The 19,684-nt window shown below is 45.6% G+C and overlaps 1 protein-coding gene across 6 annotated transcripts in view; it reads left to right on the forward strand.

Annotated features, from left to right (window-relative positions):
• Fbxw11 (F-box and WD repeat domain containing 11) overlaps window positions 1-15,806 on the forward strand; it is a 103,225-nt gene extending 87,419 nt beyond the window's left edge. For all 6 annotated transcript variants that reach the window (XM_013347496.2, XM_005350369.3, XM_013347498.2 and 3 more), the window contains 8 exons: window positions 1,350-1,487; window positions 2,618-2,736; window positions 4,310-4,559; window positions 7,687-7,805; window positions 8,534-8,644; window positions 9,484-9,562; window positions 11,658-11,843; window positions 13,515-15,806. In XM_013347496.2, coding sequence (XP_013202950.1) covers window positions 1,350-1,487; window positions 2,618-2,736; window positions 4,310-4,559; window positions 7,687-7,805; window positions 8,534-8,644; window positions 9,484-9,562; window positions 11,658-11,819 — 978 coding nt within the window. In that variant the 3' untranslated portion in view covers window positions 11,820-11,843; window positions 13,515-15,806. The remainder of the gene's footprint in view (window positions 1-1,349; window positions 1,488-2,617; window positions 2,737-4,309; window positions 4,560-7,686; window positions 7,806-8,533; window positions 8,645-9,483; window positions 9,563-11,657; window positions 11,844-13,514) is intronic.
• Window positions 15,807-19,684: the final 3,878 nt, after the last annotated feature.

Here is a 19,684-nt window from a genome sequence, read left to right on the forward strand (position 1 = left end):
CTGGTCTCGAACTCACAGAGATCCACCTGCCTCTGCCTCCCGAGTGCTGGGATTAAAGGCGTGCGCCACCACCGCCCGGCTGTTTCCTTATTTATAAAAGGAAAACAGTGAGAAACACTACTAAGATTATTGGCATAATCTTTAGCCAAATAAATTTAGTTCAGAGTGTAGATGTTCCTCAGTGTACCATGAGGTTACAGCTGATAAGTTAAATAGTATTGGTCAAAATGTGTTTAACATATTTCTAATTGCACTGTAGATTCCAGTTGCTTTCCTTTTGAAATCTTGTGGCAGATTATTCCTGGCTGCTGTCATCCATCATCCAAGTGGCTAGCCAGGGAAAGGGTCAGAATTCAAAGTAGTTTCTGTTGAATGTGTATTGCTTTTGCATTACAAAGCCAAGAAAAAAAGTTAAGCCTAACCATTAAAAGTGAGGAGTGAGGGAGGGGGAGAGCGAGAGCGAGTTGGTGTTGAGACAGGTAGGGTCTTACTGTGAGCTCAGGTAGGCCTTGAATGTGCTGTCTTGTGCCTCAGCTTCTCCAGTTCTGGAGTACAAGTGTTTACCCTCACCACTGGCTTGATGCCTCCTTGGGATACAGCATGCATCCTTGATCTTTTACTCCTCAGTTATGGGAATATGCAACAGCTCATCAAACAGTGCATGGATGATGAGAAAAGTAGGACCTGGAGCTAAAGTATTTCATTTTTATTGTTGTTGTTTGGGAGTTTGTTGTTTTTGTTTTCCTTTGGTTTTTCAAGACAGTATTTCTCTATGTAGCTCTAGCTGTCCTGGATCACGCTCTACAGACCAGACTGGCCCCCAACTCCAAGATCGGCCTGCCTCCGCCTCCCAAATGCTGGGATTAAAGGCATGTGCAAAGTATTTCATTCTTACTAAAGTGATTTCAGTCTGGCTGGAGCTTAAATGTGCCAGTGCAGTTAGTTATCTGTGGTTGGCAGGTACTAGCCAGTGATCAGACAACTCTTGAGTTTGCCGTGTAGGTTGTGATAATAGGGCTTAGCAACGGGGCAGTCTTTTGCCAAGTATTTTAATTGGTATTAGGGAGTAACTCAGTGAGATATTATTTATTTATATCTTGGGGGCAAATGATGTTTTTGAAACATACTGAATTCTGTCTAGTCCTTTTCAGAAATAACCCAGAACTCTCTGTCAGAAATCACATGACAGCTGTCAGGTAGGCAGGGAGGGTTTCAGAAGAAATGTCATTGGCTAATGTCTCACTAGGAAAAGAGCAAAATTGGGTGTCAGTGGTATTCTGCTTCTGGAAGCAACACCAGAATGTGAAGCAGTTGACTCACAGAACCCACCTCTTGCCTCTTTTCTCCAGACCATAGAATCAAATTGGCGGTGTGGACGGCACAACTTGCAGAGGATCCAGTGCCGCTCTGAAAATAGTAAAGGTGTCTACTGCTTGCAGTATGATGATGACAAGATCATCAGTGGCCTCCGAGACAACTCGATCAAGGCAAGTTACTGATTGTGTGTTATTTTAGAGTGGTGCTGGGGTGGGGTGGCCTCTGCTACTGTGTAGAGATAGATTTCTATCTGTCCTCAGTGCTAGCAGCTTTCCTGTCATTCAGAAGCACCAGAGACGGCATCTCCTGGTCTCATCTCACTCGTCCCTGCCTGTGAATGAGCACATTCGTGTTTGATCCTCTCTGTTTACGTTTACGATCTCCTCAGAGTCCCTTGTTCTGCCCCTGGAGATCACCCCCCCCCCCCCCCCCCGTGCTCAGGAACCCAGTGGTCTTCCTTCATATATATATAAGAAAGGATTCTTTCTTCCTGCCCTCCCTCCCTTTAACATTTCCTGTCAGTGCATCTACATAACACATAAGAAACTTTTGAAACTTGACGTCTTATACTCAGTACAAGTGCTTTTAATTTTACTCTCTTGCTTTGTTTAGTAATGTATTCAAAGTAGCATTCCATGTTATTGGGTACACATTGCAGTGTGCTAATCCATTTAGTTCTCGAGGTATTCGTGCTGCTTGTGGCTTCTCAGGATTGTGAATGGAGCCTTTGGAAATGCATGCATGCAGGGAACATAAGTGCACTTCACCTGTATGAGTGAAAACCTGGAAACTGGATTGTGGGAACATAAGCACAGTTCACCTGTGTGAGTGTTCTCACACCTGATTCTTAAGTGTTTAACTTTGTAATGAAATATTACATTTTCTTATTAAGAACTCTTGATAATTTATTTGGGGTTTTCAGGGAACAAACACTCCATTTTTTTAAAAAAAAAGTTTTGAAGCTATCGGGGGTATGCATTTTGAGATGCTCTTTGTAGAGGCTGTCACATGATTTACCAGAGAGCGAGCTGACTCTTCCCAGATTTTATTAAAAAAATCCCCTTTATCAAGCCGCTGATTGAATGAACTAAGTGTTCACCCTAAGCAAAGCTTCATGTCTATTCTGGAAGCCAGTTGGTATTGCCCCAGTTCTATTTCCTCTTGTTATTTTCTATCTGTTTGATACTCATCTTGTCCTACACCCTGTGTACATTCTTTATGATTCAGAGTGCAGGGTGCACGAGAACCTTGGTGTAAAGTGTCTGCACTAATTGCTGTGATGGTTGTCTCGCCTCAATAGATCTGGGATAAAACCAGTCTGGAATGTTTGAAAGTGCTAACGGGACACACGGGCTCTGTTCTCTGCCTCCAGTATGATGAGCGAGTCATTGTAACTGGTTCTTCAGATTCAACGGTGAGGTGAGTGGTCTGGCTTCATTTTCTGACCCTCTCCAGGAATTTTTGCAGGCATGTACACACACACACACACACACTACACCTACACACATGCATATTTTTACTTGTTGAAAATCAAGACTCTTTTTGATGGAGACATGTTAAGCAATTAGTCCAGAAGGCTGAGATTTTTTTTAAAGGTGTCCTCTTTCTTTTGCTGTGTTTTGTAGAGATGGCAGTATGTTCTTCAATAAAATCAAACTGTTTATATTAGCTTGCCTCCTATTCTTAGGAGCCTGCTATCCAAAGCAGGAGAAAAAGTCAGTTGTTCTTGGAGTGTGAAGGGTGCAGGAACTGAAAGAATCAGTCATTTGTAGACCCCTGGGAAAGTGAGGACTTTGATTATGACACCTGCTTGAGTCCTCTTAGACACTGTCTTCATCTCTGCAGCTGTATTAAAAACCTGAGAGATGACATAATTTCCTTGGAGTCACATAACCAGTACATGTTTAAACCTTGAGTTTAGGTCACTCAATACTTTATTTATAGCTTTTACAATGATGGAAGCTTTAGTTTTTAGTTGCCACTCCAGGGCAGAGTGGAAAAGACATTATAGAAGGGAGCGGTGACTGGTAGTTGGGTATCATGACTAAAGCGGGAACGTTACTGAGATGTGCTCCTAGGCTCCTGGAAAGCACACCTCCCTGTACCTGATATGCAGTGACAGTCCAGCAGAACAAAAGGGCATCATCATGTAGGGAAGTCCCAGAGGGATGAGGAGCAGAAAGGAGCAGTTCATCTCAGCTGACTCAGAGGCTTGGGTAGGACTGCGTATTCACAGACATTTGGAGGAGACAGGGTAGTTGTCAGTCGATCCCTGGCTTCTGTGATGTTCCCTTTCCGCTGCTTGTCTCATGTTACACTGTCAGACTCTGCTCAACCCTGCCCACAGCACAGCTACTCTCCATGCCCTCATTTGGCCTCTAGGCTGCTGCCTTGTCACAAAACACTGCTCAGCCTTAAAGGTCATCTTCTGCTTCACGTCAGTGTATCCCTAAGGATGTTGGCACTCTTTGCATGTCTCAAGTGTCAGATAAGTCAGATAAAAATTACTTTGAAATGCCCCAGCTTAGTTTGCAAATAATAAGCAATAGGTTCTTCGACATGCCAGAGGCCAATGAAAACTTTTAGCTTGGGATTACCGTGGGCTCCTTGTTTGCCAAACTCCTCCTCTTGTCTCAAAGTCACTGAAAGCCTGCTGACTTGAGGGATCATCTTTGTCACTGTGCAAACCTGAAGCCATCCCTCAGTTAATCACACTGAGTGTGAGATAAACCTGAGCCCAGCCAGATTGAGCCTCCTTCCTAAAGGCATCTTAGCTGTTGTCAGCAGCAAGGAGGCCACTGCCCAGGCTCTGTTGCACACTGTGTATATGCATGCTGTATGCTATGCTCCTGGGTGTGGGGTTCTGCTGTTAGCAGTCTGGCAGAATATACTTGGGGCACAGGGGCATGCACTTGGTACACTAAGAGTGAGACTGAACCTAGGCATTACCTTTCTTCGACTGTCAGTGCCACAACTTTCTGTTCTCTTCCAGAGTCTGGGATGTGAACACGGGTGAAGTTCTCAACACACTCATCCATCACAATGAAGCTGTGCTGCACTTACGCTTCAGCAATGGACTGATGGTGACTTGTTCCAAGGACCGTTCCATTGCTGTATGGGACATGGCTTCTGCCACTGATATCACTTTACGCCGTGTCCTGGTTGGCCACCGTGCTGCTGTCAATGTAGTAGACTTTGATGATAAGTACATTGTGTCTGCCTCTGGAGACAGGACCATTAAAGTGAGTGTGTTTGCAGTGTTGGCCCTGACTCTTCCCATCTGTACACAGCAGAGAATAGGCAGAGGTGGCTCCCCCGGGTGGCAGGGTCTAATCTTTGTGTACTTTGATGAGATCCTCCCATTTCACATGCTTCTGGAGCCACAGACAGGACGGAAGAAAAAAAGTCATTGGTTGCCAATTGAATGAAATGATATTGTTGGTTTTTCTGTGTAAGAGCCTTTGACAGTCCCAGGACTCACTCTGTAGACCAGGCTGGCCTCGAACTCAAAGACCCACCTGCCTCTGCCTCCCTAGTGCTGGGAGTAAAGGTGTGTACCACCACTGCCTGGCTGTTAGTCACCTTTTTAAGAGACAGAGACTAAGCTGAGCATGCTATATGTGTAGGAGCTTTACGTCCTTCCCTCACTCAACCACCACTACCACAGCACTTTATTAGGGTGAGCATCTGATTCACAAACAGCTCACATTGGTCCTGTGGAGCTTAGGTTTGCTTTATTCTTTTCCGAGAGCTTGCTATTATATAGGCCCTGGTTAGATGCTAGGGAAAGAAAGATGAACAAGACATGTCCCTGTCTTCAGGAAGCTAAGCTGGGGGCTGGGACAGATGAAAGGCAAAATGTGGCCAGCAGTTGTAGACTAAGATGTATGGAAAATTCAGTTCTGATTTCTTTATCTGTGTTAACTTATTTAAAGTTTAGCTTTCCCTGTGTGTGTGTGTGTGTGTGTGTGTGTGTGTGTGTGTGTGTCCATACATACATATATATATACTCATGATGAAATTGATTCATTAATAATTTCACACCTTGTTCATACTGACCATTTTCACCCAGCCTCCCGCTTTCCTATTCCCTATTTTCCCACAGATCTCTTTCCCACTTTCATCTCTGTTCACTTTGTTCTGTGATCCATTGAATTTGACCAGTGTTGACTGGGGACGATGGGTTTAGAGTTGTCTGTTGGAGCCTAATGGGCTCAGAGGTGGGTGCACAACTGCAGACAGTGACCCCCCTTTCTCAGAATCAGTAGCCAATAGTTAGCAGTAAGGCCTCATAAGATCCTTCCAGATTTCTTACATATTTATTGTCTATAATTTCCATACCTGAAGATTTGCCTTTTCCAAATGTACTATTAGCGCATTTACATCTTTGTATAACATTACCCCAGCCTAGTTAGTAAACACTTTTTCCTACAACACTAAATATGCAGGAGAGTCAACCACCTGTCCCTGACATTCAGCATTCTACCCTCTGTCTCTGAATTTGCCTGTTCTAGACATTTCATGTAAATGGAATCCTATACACTGTGGCCCTTTGTATCTGACTTTCTCATGTAACACAGGGCTTAACCCAGACCAGTGCTTTGTTGCTTCTGATGGCCAAATGTGTCTTCACTCTAAGCAAATGACACTTTGTTTTCTCCTTCTGTGCTGGTGCACTGTTGTTTGTTTCCCTTTGCGTCAATATAAATGATGTTGCTGTAAACATTTGCCCGTTCCTCTATGCACATGCTTTTAGTTCTCTTAATTGGTTAACATCCCAGGGAACTGCCAAATGGTTTTCCAGTGTGACTGTCCCATGTTATAGTCCTGCTAGCATAAGGCTTTGTGCTAGTTTTAAGAACGTTCTAGCCAGGTGTTAGTGGTGCACGCCTTTAATCCCAGCACTCGGGAGGCAGAGGTAGGTGGATCTCTGTGAGTTCGAGGCCAGCTAGTTTTACAGGGCTACTTTCAGGACAGTACCAGCTAGGGCTTTTACTCGGAGAAACCCTGTCTTGAAAAACAAACAAACAAGTAAGCAAGCAAACAAATAAACTGGTACTGGGCAGTGCTCTGTGCTCTGGTAACTTGTCCCACAAATCACGGGCCATATCACATCAAAACTTAGGTGTCTGGAAGCTGAACCAGTAGATTTTGTGTGCATTAACTTAACCACATCACAGTCAGGACAAGAGTGGCCCCTGACAGTCAGGAGCACTTGGACTTAATTAGAAAATTAGGAGTATCTGCAGTTTGGCTTGCACTCTTTGGTGGTGAGTGGTGTCTTACTTATTGGCCACTGTGTACCTGCTCTGGATAAATGTGTTTAAATCTTAAGCCCATTTAAAAACTTGGTTTTATTTTTTTGGTTGAGTTATAATTTTTTTTTTATACCTTGGAAATGAGCTCCTTAATCAGATGAATGATTTTGCTCTTACTTTGTTGATACCAATCCTTGGAATCACAATTAACTTTAATTTTGATGACATCCGTTTATTTTTTTGTGTGTTGCGTGTGCTTTTTTTGTGATACCTAAGAAACCATTGCCCGTCACTAGAGATTTAGTCTTTTGTTCCTCCTCCCCGAGGGTTGTATAAATTTCGGCTCTTCCATTTAGACCTTTGATCTATTTTGAATTAAATTTTTGTATACGGCATGGGCTTGGGGGTCTAACTCGATCTGGAGGGGATGGGCATAGAAATACCAGCTCATTCCATTGAGCTGCAAATGCATCTTGGCTCACCAGCTCAGAAACCCCAGTGACTGTGTCCTCTTGTCTGGCTCATCACATAGTAAGTGTGCCCGTGAGCATCTGCGTGTTACAGGCAGATTCACAAGAGGGGAGTATTTATATCATGTATGGAATATTAGGAGTCATGTGGCAAAATATATGGTGCTACTCCAGAAACTGGTAGATGAGGAGGGTGTAGACGGTGAAGATTTTGTATGTCAGTACATGAAGTGTGACGTGTGAGCTAGTGTGAAAACAGAATCTGACATAGACTTTCCTCCACACAAAAATACCTGCGCCTTCTAGATGTTGTCTTTGTGAAAATGTCACAGTTTAGAGACTCCTAAACTCCCCTGTATTTCATCCCAGTTTCATTACCCACAGCCAGGAAAGCTCGCGCTGTCCAGTTTCTACCTAGCCATTGGTAGCCACGGAGAAAGTTTATGGCCAGTCATTTGGGGTCATTCTTGGAGTGTGCCCCTGCCTGCACTATGCAGTCACACTGTCTTTAAGCTGGCCATCCTCCTGCCTCAGCCTTCTGAACACTAGGATTGTAGGATGCATCTCTTTGCCCAGCTTCCTCTGAAGGTATCTTGTGGCAGGATTTGCTGTCTTCTAACAGCGCTGCTGTCTGTCCACAGGTGTGGAGCACGAGCACTTGTGAGTTTGTTCGCACTCTGAATGGGCATAAGCGGGGTATCGCCTGTTTGCAGTACAGAGACCGGCTGGTTGTTAGCGGATCATCAGATAACACCATCCGGTGCGTAGAAATTGATATTGGTTTATTTATTTATTACAAAAAACCAATCAGTAGGAAACAAAACTGAAAGGGTCTCTTTCTCCAGAATTAGAACACATACGAGTTTATATCCTATGTATCATGCAGAGGAGAATGCTTGATGTGGCCAGTGGTTTGGTTTTTTAAGACACTGCACACCCAGCGAGTCTGAGATACAGCCCTCAGGAACCAAGCACCTCTGATATCTAACACACACAAGCACCACTGAGCTTCGTCAAGATTTGGAGACAGACCACTAGGACTAGAGTCCCCGCCTCTGTGTGATCTCCCTGTCCTTCCTTGGTGGACATGCTTTCTTCCTTTCCTGCCCCAAGTTCATGTCTTGTCCAGGAAAGCTCTTCTGAAGCCACCAGGCTCTGGATTTATCACCTGAGATACCAAAAGAATTCCCAGGCACTTAGCATAATTGAAATAGCTTGTTGAGATGATTTTTTTTTTTAAAAAGTCTCTTAAAAGTTTCAAATTACATAAATTATAACAGAAATGAGCCTTCTGCCTAAATTAGTGCTGGAAGCACAAATGTTAGAACCTGATTTAGCTATATATATGTGATATGAGCCAGGAGTAAGATGAGAAGATGGAATTCAAGGAGAATGAAAAGTCTTACCTGTATGAAACACGTGTACAGACTTGGGGAAGGCTTGAGTCATGTGGGAATTTGTTTCATAGATGACTGCTTCTTATTTAAGGCTATGGGATATTGAATGTGGGGCCTGTCTAAGAGTCCTAGAGGGGCACGAAGAATTGGTCCGATGCATCCGTTTTGATAACAAGAGGATTGTCAGCGGCGCCTACGATGGGTATGTGTTTAGTCTGCACATGCATGACTGTTGCCTTGTCAGGAACAAAACTGTTGTCTATTAATAAAGAACTCTATGCGTGCTGGACTCTGTGTGAGAAAGATCTGACATACCAGTGGGTCAGGTGAGGATGCCCAGGCCCAGAAAGTTGAAGTAAAGCTTGCCTCAATCGTACCATAGCCAGGCACTTGAGTTCTAGCTTTTATTCTAACTATTGCCAGAAATAGAAAGAGTAGGGCCTGCAGATGGCTCAGTAGTTGAGGGTGCTTGCTGCACAAGCCTGGCAACCTGAGTTCAACCCTGGAACCCCTGGAGAAGGAGAGCACTCACTACACCCGTGTGCACGTGACTATGCATGCATGCACGTACACACACGGAATTAAACCGCCTTAATTATAAATAAACCAGGAACACCACTATCCTCTCCCGCTTGAACTCAGTAATATAATTCCTCTTTTTCTCTGTTGTTCTCAATGACAAATGGAGCCTTTAAGCCCCAATCCTGCATTATATAAGCCTGATTATCTAAACATTTCATTTGGAGGAAGGCATTCTAGGAGTCTCGTACTCAGTTACCCAAGTAATGAATTTGGTGACATAGATACCTAGTTAGGAACCCAAGCCCCCTGCCTGTTCATCTCCTTAACAGTAACATCCCTTTAAAGTTTCAGGAACTCTGGGAAGGTTTTCCCAAAATCAGGCACTCAGGAACTTAGAAGCATCAGCATGTTGCTCACGGGTTTGATGGAGACTCAGATGCACGCTGGCTTGTCATGGATGTCCATGATGTAGACAATGTTAACTTTTGCATTAATTCCAGTCTCATTTTTCCCTTGTAGGAAGATTAAAGTCTGGGACTTGCAAGCTGCTCTTGACCCTCGGGCCCCGGCAAGCACGTTGTGTCTGCGTACCTTGGTGGTATGTGATTTGTTGGGATGGATGGGGTACCCAGGAAAGCTTGTAAGCTTGTGTCTTGTACCATGCTTTCAGGGAATCATGGGTAATTTTGACCAAGGAATGTAGCATCTTTGTTAGTATAATAAAGGGTCCTCTGGAGGCGGACTGGCACCTCATGTAGCCTGGCAGAAGTCTTCATTGTGCGGCTGTGTTGCATTTTAGATTTTACTTTGTTATTTTGTTTGTTTGTTTGGTTTTGTTTGGTTTGGTTTTTCAAGACAGGGTTTTTCTGTATCTTTGGAGCCTGTCCTGGAACTCGCTCTGTGGACCAGGCTGGAATCAGACTCACAGAGATCTACCTGCTTCTGCCTCCTGAGTACTGGGATTAAAGGTGTGTGCCACCACCGCCCAGCCATGTGTTACATTTTGTAATTGCACATTTGTGTACTGCTAAGGTAGAATTTATCATCACCCTGTGTTACATGGATTATTGTTTTGCCATATAGAAACACTTTAATTTTTAAAGTTTATTTTGAATTAATAAATAATTATGTATTGTTAAAGTATATAGTCTGATATTTTGGCCTATTAAATTTTAATTTATGAGTCCATCAATTTTAATTTCTTTGTTGCAGAAATATTAAAAATCTGTTTTTAAACCAAGTGTGGTAGCTCAGAGCTGTAATCTCAGCTCTTGGGAGGTAGAGGCAGGAGGATCAGGAGTCATCCTTGGCTACACAGTGAGTGTGAGGCCAGCTTGGGATACATAAGACTCTGTCACCCACCTGCAAAAACAAAAACAAACAAAAGAAGCAAAGCTACTCTTCATAAATTCTGAAGTACACAACACTTTACCTTTTGCTGTGGTCACACAGTAATTCAGTGGCTGATTAACAGGGGTTCTTGCACTCTAACGGAAACTTTGGACCCTTTGATGAGCATTGACTTTGACCCGTCTTTCTCGCTCCATCTAGCTGTCTCCCACCCCTCACTCTGGTATCCTCTTTTTCGTCTCATTTCTGTGAGAATCCACGGTCTGTGGAATTCTTGTCTGTCTGTGCCTGGCCTATGATACTAACTTAATGACCTCCAGCTGATTGCTCGTTCATGTCAGTGCAAATAGCAGAATAGCTTGGTTGTTTTAAGACCAAATAAATGCTTTATTTTGATATGTCAGTCTTTTGTAATGTTATCAAAGCTGTTGATATCTAATACTGATTCTGTTGGATTTTTTTTTTTTGAGAAGACATCTGAAAACAGTGATGGGCTGTCCATGAAAATGTTGTGAATGTTTTGCTTACTTGCGTGTGCATTCACCTTGTGTCTGTTGGATCCCAGGAGCTAGAATTATGGAGCTTGTGAGCCCCCATATAGGTGCTGGGAACTGAGTCTGAGTCTGAGTCCTCTGTAAGAGCAACTACCACTGAGCATTCGCTCCAGCTCCAGCAATAGTGTTTGCATTTTCTTATTTCCTCCATGGACTAGACCAGGCAGGCAGAACTGCGGTGTGGGCCATTCTTGCTTTCACCATGAGTGTTGATGTCTGCTGTGGTTTAACATAGATGTTCTTAGTTATGGATAATACACACACACACACACAAACATACATACATACATATACACAAATATAGGTATAGTGTCTGGGTGGTGGTGGTGCATGCCTTTAATCCCAGCACCCAGGAGGCAGCGGCAGGCCATCTCTGTGAGTTTGAGGCCATTTGGTCTACAAAGCAGGATCTAAGCCAGCCAGGGCTGTACACAGAGAAACCCTATCTTGAACCCCCCCCCCCCCCAAAAAAAATTACAGCAACTTCACCCTTCTTATTCTGATTTTACAGAGTATCCTGAGTGGATAACTCTGACGGCCTTTGAGGTGACCACGTAGCTTTTCTTCTGTGACACATTTTCTTCTGTCATAATGTAAGGCATAATGTTTATAATTTAAAAAGAAAAACCTAGAAGGCAAAGCAGAGCTTGTTCTCAGAAAGGGCACAGTTCAGTGGCTGGGAGGCCGTGCAGGAAGCTCGGATGCATGCTGGCTTTTCAACTGGAGTTGGCTATGGCTCTGGGGTGGGGCTGTAAAGACAGCACTGCTCACCAAGCTGCTCTTTTGCAGGAACACTCTGGACGTGTGTTCCGGCTGCAGTTTGATGAGTTTCAGATCATCAGCAGTTCTCACGATGACACTATTTTGATTTGGGATTTCTTAAACGTGCCTCCCAGTGCCCAGAATGAGACACGCTCTCCCTCTAGAACCTACACCTACATCTCCAGATAGCGGTCTGCACTTTGGCCCAATCTGGTGAGTGTGCTGAAACCCTAGCCCTACCTGGGCTCTTCAAGGCCTTGCTCGTGGGCTTTCCCTTCCTTCTGGGAATTCCCTAGTGATGTGAACAAGCCTCTTCTGGACCTAGCAGGTGAGATCTGGGTGGTCCCACGATAGAACCCTGCACTCCTTGGCTTTCCCATCAGCGTTAACAGGTGAGGGATGTGGTTGCTGTCTTAAAAACTGGCTCCCTAAGTGATTTCCAAAAATGCTCATGGCCATTATGCACCAGGACAACTTCAGCTTTGATTTTTGAGTGCAGGAATCAACGTTTTTTTCCCCTAGTCCCTTGGTTCTGTGACAGACAGACAGACAGACAGACAGGTGCATGTGCACAGACAAGGACAATTCAGATTACTTTTCTTCCCACCACCACAGTCCACTCTTCATTGCTATCTCCGAAAGAAGTGATCACTGAAGTGTGCTGTGAGCCTTGAAAGCCATCCTTCATGGTGAGGGTGGCAGGTGCTTTGGGAAGCAAGTCCTTTGCTCTAGTTACAGAGCCATTACACTGTTGGTGACAGAATATGCTCACCAATATGCTTAGTTTAGAAGCACAAAGGATGGCCCACTTGCCCACATCCCAGATACCCATAACTACTGAGAGCAGCATTCTCAACTTGAAGATTTGCCAAGGGCCACTGGATTCTGTGCAAGTCACACTTCGTAGACTTAATACCTACCCACACTTCTGTGAATATATGTATATCAAGACTTGTGGTTAAAGTTCTCTTAATTTAAAAACATTACTTAATTCTTTGTAGCTTTTTACTAGTATTTTCTTTTTTATTAAAAACTACAAAACACCCATGTATAAAATTGAGACATTGTGGGGATGAAAAGATTGAGAACTCCGAATACCAAGTCAGCCAAAGTCCCGTCATTTCAGATATTCTTTAGTCAAGATTCTGACTCCCATAAATGACACTGAAGAAGTGCGCCTTGTTCAGGGCTAACACACTGTGGCCAAGCACTGAATTTACCTGTTGTATGCTTTGTTTTTTATGCCACTCCAGGCCAAAAATAGTTCTTATATTTTAAACACTTGAAAAATAACATAAAGAAAACTTCATGTCATGTACAAATTATATATTAAAATTCCAACCTCCATCAAGTCAGTTTGATTGGCGCACAGCTGTGCTCATTTGTCCACGTTTACCGTGGCTGTGTCTGTGCTTCAGTGGCAGAATTGAGTAGTTGGGACAAAGCGTACATAGCCTGTAACATGTCAACCAAGCCCTGTGGAGCTCTTTAAGAATCAAGAATCTTACCAACAATGGCAGATCTGTGCTGCCTTGGACAACTCACTTTGACCAGTAGTGCTGGTTGGGGGAACAGCTCTGATCCTAAATGACACCTGCTGTGTGTGTAGGAGCCCATCAGCAGGGATCTGAGAGCCACTCAGATGTTTACTGCTCCTGGTTTCCCATGTGTTAACACTGTGTCTGCCTAAACAGACATTTTCTCCCTCGCTACTTTCTCTTGGAAGATTCTTTATAAGTCCACTGAAAAATCCACCTGGCAGACTCTTGTATTCGTTGAGTGAAGTCTTCAGAGCGTGGCCTCCCTCCCTTTCTTTCTCGAGCCTGCGCTCTATGTCCCTCCCATGTCCTGTCCAATTACTGTCTGTTCTCGTTTCTTCTCCAGGGTTTCCTGATCTTGAACTACTGGCTACATGGCTACCACATGCCTAAGGGAGTTCATTGACAGCTGAATTCTGGGGCTGGAATTGGTTCTAGATGCTGGGTAGACACAAAGCAGCCCCACTCTTCAAGCCCCAACATTTCCCACCGCCGCCTCCGGCTCTACTTGTAGAAGGACAGCGCAGCTTACCACCTGCAAGTAGAGCAGAGCTCATGTCCCTCCCTTCAGTGAAGAACCCAACGCTTCCGATGCACATGTTCCCATGAAGGACACATGGCCTGTTCTTCAGAAGCAGAGCGACCGTCAGGAGAAGACTTGCCTCTAATTTACGTCGCTTTGCACCTTGGTTTGGTACTAAAGTCAGCGTTGCATTCTTGGTGAATGTTGGGTGTTGAGGGCTTTCCTCTCCAGCAGCAGCAGCAGCAGCAGCAGCAGCAGCAGCAGCTTCTCCTTAGACCTTCAGGCCACTGTATTCTGACGTGCATAGGAATGTGTCGGACAATGGACAGCTCTGAATTATTTTAGTATTTTTGGATTTCACTTCCTTTCTGTACCAGTTTCTTTTAATTTAAAGAGTGAGTTATATTGCCTCTCCACAGGTAATATAGCTGTTTTCTTTTATTAACTGTTCTCTGTTCCGTCATCATTTCTTGGTATTTGGTAGAGTAACACCTTTATCCATGTGCTTGCCTCCTAATTTAAAATACTGTCCCCGCATGTAGATATAATGTACATAACAATGAAGCTCAAGGTTGCCGTGCTGCGGGCGCACTAGCGCAGGTGGGTGGGACCCTGCTCCAGGGTTGCTGTGACCCTAGAGCTGTCCTGCAGTATTCACTCGCCCTTCTTTTGTCATGTCTGTGTGCCGTGCTTTCCCACGGGACTGCAGGAGTCTAACACGATGTTACTCGTTTTGTGGCATCTGCAGTGGACAGGTATCTGTGGTCTTTATGTCACTGTTCTTTTCCTCATGTGTACCCCTCCTGAGAGCTGGGGGTCACTTCATCATGGTGATCCTTGGCTTTTCTGTCCAGCATCCTTCTCTGTGGCAGTAACCCTGAGACGGGGGAAGGCAGCCCCGTTGACGGGGCTCCTGGCTTGGGGCTCTCTGCACTCTGCAAGGTGTTGGAGGCTGCTGAGTTAGAGCCTGCAGAGCAGGTCAGCTGGTGAGAGCCCACATTGAGGTCAAGCACTCGTATGTGGAGCACAGCCTCAGGCCCCGTCAGCTCTGTTGTCCCTCATCACTTCAGTCCTCAAAGCTCCCGGCATGAGAGAGACACAGACAGGACATTGGTTGACATGATTTCCCTCTTTCAAGATTAGGTTTTGATTTGCCCCTCACCATTGTTTCCAAAGATCAAGGAATGTCAGTTCCCTTTAAAGGACCAACCTGCCCTCCCTGTGAATGGAGCCTCTTCCCATGGAAGCACACTCTAGGAGAGAGAAAGCTCTGGGCTCCACTTGTCCTGGCATTGTGATGGCTGTGGGCTCTGTGTGTTGGTGATTTGTTTACTGGGTTGGTGATGCTTTTTAATATTGGTTTCTTTTCTTTCTTTCTTTTTTTCTTGTTTGTTTTGATACATCGTTCCTCACATGCTTCTCCATTTGTCTCTGAGAGGTGGGGGCTCAAATATGTAGAAAGAAGGCCCCTGTCCATAAGGGGGAGGTGTGAGCACACCACCTCACAGCTCACCATCCGTTTGACAGGAATGCCCAGGGGAGAGGGAGAGGGGAGGAAGTGAGTTCTGGACAATTGGACTTTTCTGTTGTTTTTGCATGTTAAATATAGAAGTTCCTGTCGATCCTTGGGAGATCATGGCCTTCAAATATGCACACAACCTTTGAATTGTGCCTACTAAATTATAGCAGGGGACTTGGGTACCCAAGGAATTCCAATTTCTGGGATTACGGTAGTAATTCCCAGTTGTACTCTGGACTTTATTTTGCTAACCGTAATTGAGCAACTGTAAATTACTGCTATATTAATGTGTTAAAGCACTGGGGTAGTCTAATTCTAACTGGTAATTAATTATGTTTGCCAATTATCTGTTTGAAATAAATATGTGTCTGAACAGCTATTGAAACTGTTAAATTGTACAGATATTATCATGACGGCTTTGTACTGTGGAATGTGCTTAATAAAAAAAAAGTTTGACCTTTGTCCAGTAACTTGCTAAGTAATGTCAGTAAATCAAGATGAGTATTATGCCGTACACCTGACCTGGCTTCATGGCGATTGTTACTTCAGCTACTAATTCAAAGCCAATACTCTCAATAAAGTGTTGCAGTACTCCACTCTTCTGTTACATTTTTCAGAAAAACAGTTTTGTGCTGTCAGGAATTAAGTGACCTACCTAAAGGTGGATTTTCAAGGTCGTCTGTTCTGTAAGGTGAAGCTGAAGGTGGTGTTTCTGGCCTGTGGAATTCATCACCTAATGCTCTCCCAGAAAGCTTCAAGAGCTGAGGGCCCCTTGCCAGCAGATGGGCGTTGCGGGTCTGCTTCATTTCTTCATGAGATCTGTGAAGTGGGAAGTGGCCCCAAGTACTTCCAGGTGAGAGGACCCTTCCTCTGGAAATGGTGCGAGCGACAGGGCTACAGGTGCAGGAAGTGAGCAGGTGTGAGAGTGGGCTTTCCGAATGAAACAGAAGAGCATTTGGATGACCTGATCCCACGAGCTTGGATGAGAAAACTAATTTACAACCCAAAGAGTGGAGTGGGCTGCTTCCCCCGTCTCTCCCTGCCCTTCCCCCCCTGTGGTGATCACCCCATGTCATTCTTGTTCAGTGGCTTAGTGTTTGGTTATAAGGATATATCTTTTTGCCAGTTCAATTGAAAGTGGAGATTGGCTTGTTTCTTGCCCAACTGTTGTAAATACAAGTAAGCTGTTCCCTATGGTTTGGGCTAGTTCTTAGGAACAGCAAGGGATAAACTCTCAGTGTGGTTTGGGGGTGGGATGGGAGGGTGGAATAGCAGCTTGGACCTTGTACTGGATAGTTTCATGTCAACTTGACACAAGTTAAAGTTATCTGAGGGGGAGCATCAATTAAGAACACACTTCCACCATGCCTCCCTAAGATGGGGCTGCAGGCAAGCCCGTAGGGCATTTTCTTAGTTAGTGATTGGTAGGGGAGGGCCCAGCCCACTGCGAGTGGTCCTGGGGTCTCTAAGAAGGCACTCCGAGCAAGCCAGGGGAAGCAAGCCATAAGCAGCACTCCTCCACGGCTTCTGCACCAGCTCCTGCCTCCGGGATCCTGCCCTGTGTGAGTTCCTGTCCTGACTTCCCTCAATGATGAACTGCAATGCGGACATGTAAGTGGAATAAACTCTTTCTTTCCCAACTTAGGTTTTGGCCATGATGTTTATTTGCATCAGTAGAAACCCGAACTAAGACAGATCCTGGCCTCTTTTCCTCCCAGAGCTGGTAAAGACCCCCTTCTCCCCGCTTTCATCCTTCTTCCTGTGCTGGGGTTTGAGGGTCTTGTACCCCTCAGCTGCCATCAGAGATGAGCTGTCCTGCCATTCCAGCCTGCTTGTCCTCTAAATAGTAAAGATTCCCACCAGCCATTTGGCTCATGATCCTTCTCCCTGTTAGCTGCCTGGCTTTTCTGCTTGGGGTCTTTGCTGCCTGTCAGGAAGGCACAAGGCAAGCCCAGATGACTCCAGGAATGCAGACCCAGTGATGCTAGGTTTCAAGGTAACCCGGAAATCTAGATCACCTCTCCCAACTTCCAGAAGCACTTATTTTTTAAGATGTATTCCTACGGCCATGCAGTGGTCGCACACGCCTTTAATCCCAGCACTCAGGAGGCAGAGGCAGGCACATCTCTTGAGTTTGAGGCTAGCCTGGTCTACAAAGTGAGTTCAAGACAGCCAGAACTGTTACACAGAGAAACCCTGTCTTAGGGGGGAAAAAAACCAATGTCTTTTTATTTTGTATGTGAGCATTTTGTCTGTCTTGGTTTCTGTCACCCTGATAAAACACCACGATCAAAAGCAACTTGGGGGAAGGGCTTAGGCCTGGAGGCAGGAAGTGAAGCCCGAAGCCATGGGTACTGGCTTGCCCGTGCTGGCTTGTTCAGTTTTTCTTCTACCAGGACCATCAGCCTATGACGGCCCTGCTCACAGTGGGCTAGGCACTCGCACATCCATCTTTAACCAAGAGCATGCCCTAGAGGCTTGCCTGTAGTGAGGTTATATAGAGTGGAGACATTTTCCCAACTGAGGTTCCCTACTTTCAGATGACTAGCCAGCACTGCCTGCCTATATGTAGGTCTGTGCACCAAGTTATGCAGTACCTGCAGAGGCCAGAAGAGGGCGCTGGGTCCCCTTCAACCGGAGTTGCAGACAGTTGTGAGCTACGTTTGGGTGCTGAGAACTAGGCCATCTCTCTAGCTTCTGGCAATTTTTTTTTCTTTTTAAAGCTAGCTTCTTCAGCTTGTGTCTGAAATACTGGGATGGTAAGCGTTTTTAGTGATCTGCTGATTCACTGTGTCAGTGAAGGGCTGTGGAGCTTATAGAGGAAAGGGTCAAGGTGGATGATAGATCTTGTAGCATCCTGTGTAGTCACTGAATATGTTTGTAAGGAGGTAGTTAACAAAAGCCTAGAGGAGGAAGGAGTCCAGAACCAGATTACAGTTTCCCATTGCTGGACTTGGGTTCCCCTTAAAGCAGGGCAGGGTTTAGGTGTAGGGTTGGCTTGGTCTTTACCAGTAGGCTAGCTTTTCTCTTCAGAGCTCCAAAGTCTCCAGCCTCCTACAGGCTCCTTGCATTAAGCTGCCTCTTACCTAGTGGTTACCCCGCTATCAAGGAACATATGGCTGGCTCTTTTCAGGTACCAGCATCTGCCTGAGGAATGGGCAGTGAGCCCTTGAAATCTCTTTGTTTTTGGAATGGCCTCTGTAGGCTATCTGTCCTAGTGCTCACAGTAATCCTCCTGCCTCTGTTCCCAAGTACTGGAATCATAGGTGTGCCCCATAGTGCCCCACGTGAACCTCTGGTGATCTAGCTCGCAGATCCACGGCTGCGTAGGCGCAGCTGTGTGAAAGTGGCATGGCGGGCGGGCATAGCTGCTCTGGTGGATCTCAACTCGAGAGTTGAGAAGATGGAGTCACACTGCTCCTGGCTTTCTGCTCCTCCCCACTTGCCTCCAGACCCCTCCAGGAGCGGTTTGGTTTTGTCACTAGTCTGAAACTTCTTCCTGGGCTGGCCTGGGAGAACCCAGGACTTAGAAGACCAGGGTTTGGGTCTTAGGAACATCCCAGCCTAGTGTCCTGGGGAGGTCTTCCTCCCATCCTCAATACCCTTGGTACCAGTTGGCTTCTCTTGTAGGCTGCATCCTGCAAGGGCTCCTGGCTAGCAGCTGTCAGAGGAAAGGGCAGCTTTGAGCCCAGAGCCTTCGCCTAGGACTGGAGCTCTGTCATCTGTGTACAGGGAGGCCAGCGAGCAAGGACATTCATTGCCTAGAACCCGAGCTTTCATGACTAGGAAACAGGTTGTTTAGAGTACTGGAGGGGACTGAGTGCTATCACTTAAATGATTCCTGGTAGCTCCGTCGGTGGCACGTAAGTAGCTGAGAGTGTGCTCAGGGCATAGCGGTGTCTGGGATGGCATGGGAGGGGACAGATGCAGGTGCTTGCACCAGCCTAGGACTGCCTCCCCCCCCCCCACAGTGCAGCCCTGAGTTTGCAAGCAGGGTCTAGGCTGTCCATTATGCCCTCTGTGGGAAAGATGGGAGAATGCCTTGCCTAGATTTGCTTCTGTCATATTGTTAGGCACAGCTGGCGTCTGTAGGTGGCCCTTGCTTCTCTATCCGTGCTCTGTGGGTGCCATGAGGCCAGCAGAGCCCTACCCACACCTCCGCCCCTTACAGAGGGACTAGGCTTCAAGCTGTATGGTCCCTTCATGCTGACGGACCCTCTGCTCATCTCTCCTCCCTCCCTTCCACATCCTTGGCATGTGTTTTGTTGTTTTGTTTTGAGACAGGGTCTCACTGTGGTCCTGGCTGGCCTGGAACAATGTAGACCTGGCTGATCTTGAACTTGTAGAGATTTACATGCCTCTGCCCTCTGAGTGCTAAAATTAAAAAGCATACACCACCCCACCTGGCTTCTGGCATGCGTTCTTGATCAATATTGTGTGTGATGTGCCTGGGTCAACACAAGTGTGATTGAGT

The sequence above is a fragment of the Microtus ochrogaster genome, chromosome 7, assembly GCF_000317375.1.
Source record: "Microtus ochrogaster isolate Prairie Vole_2 chromosome 7, MicOch1.0, whole genome shotgun sequence".
Lineage (NCBI taxonomy): Eukaryota > Metazoa > Chordata > Mammalia > Rodentia > Cricetidae > Microtus > Microtus ochrogaster.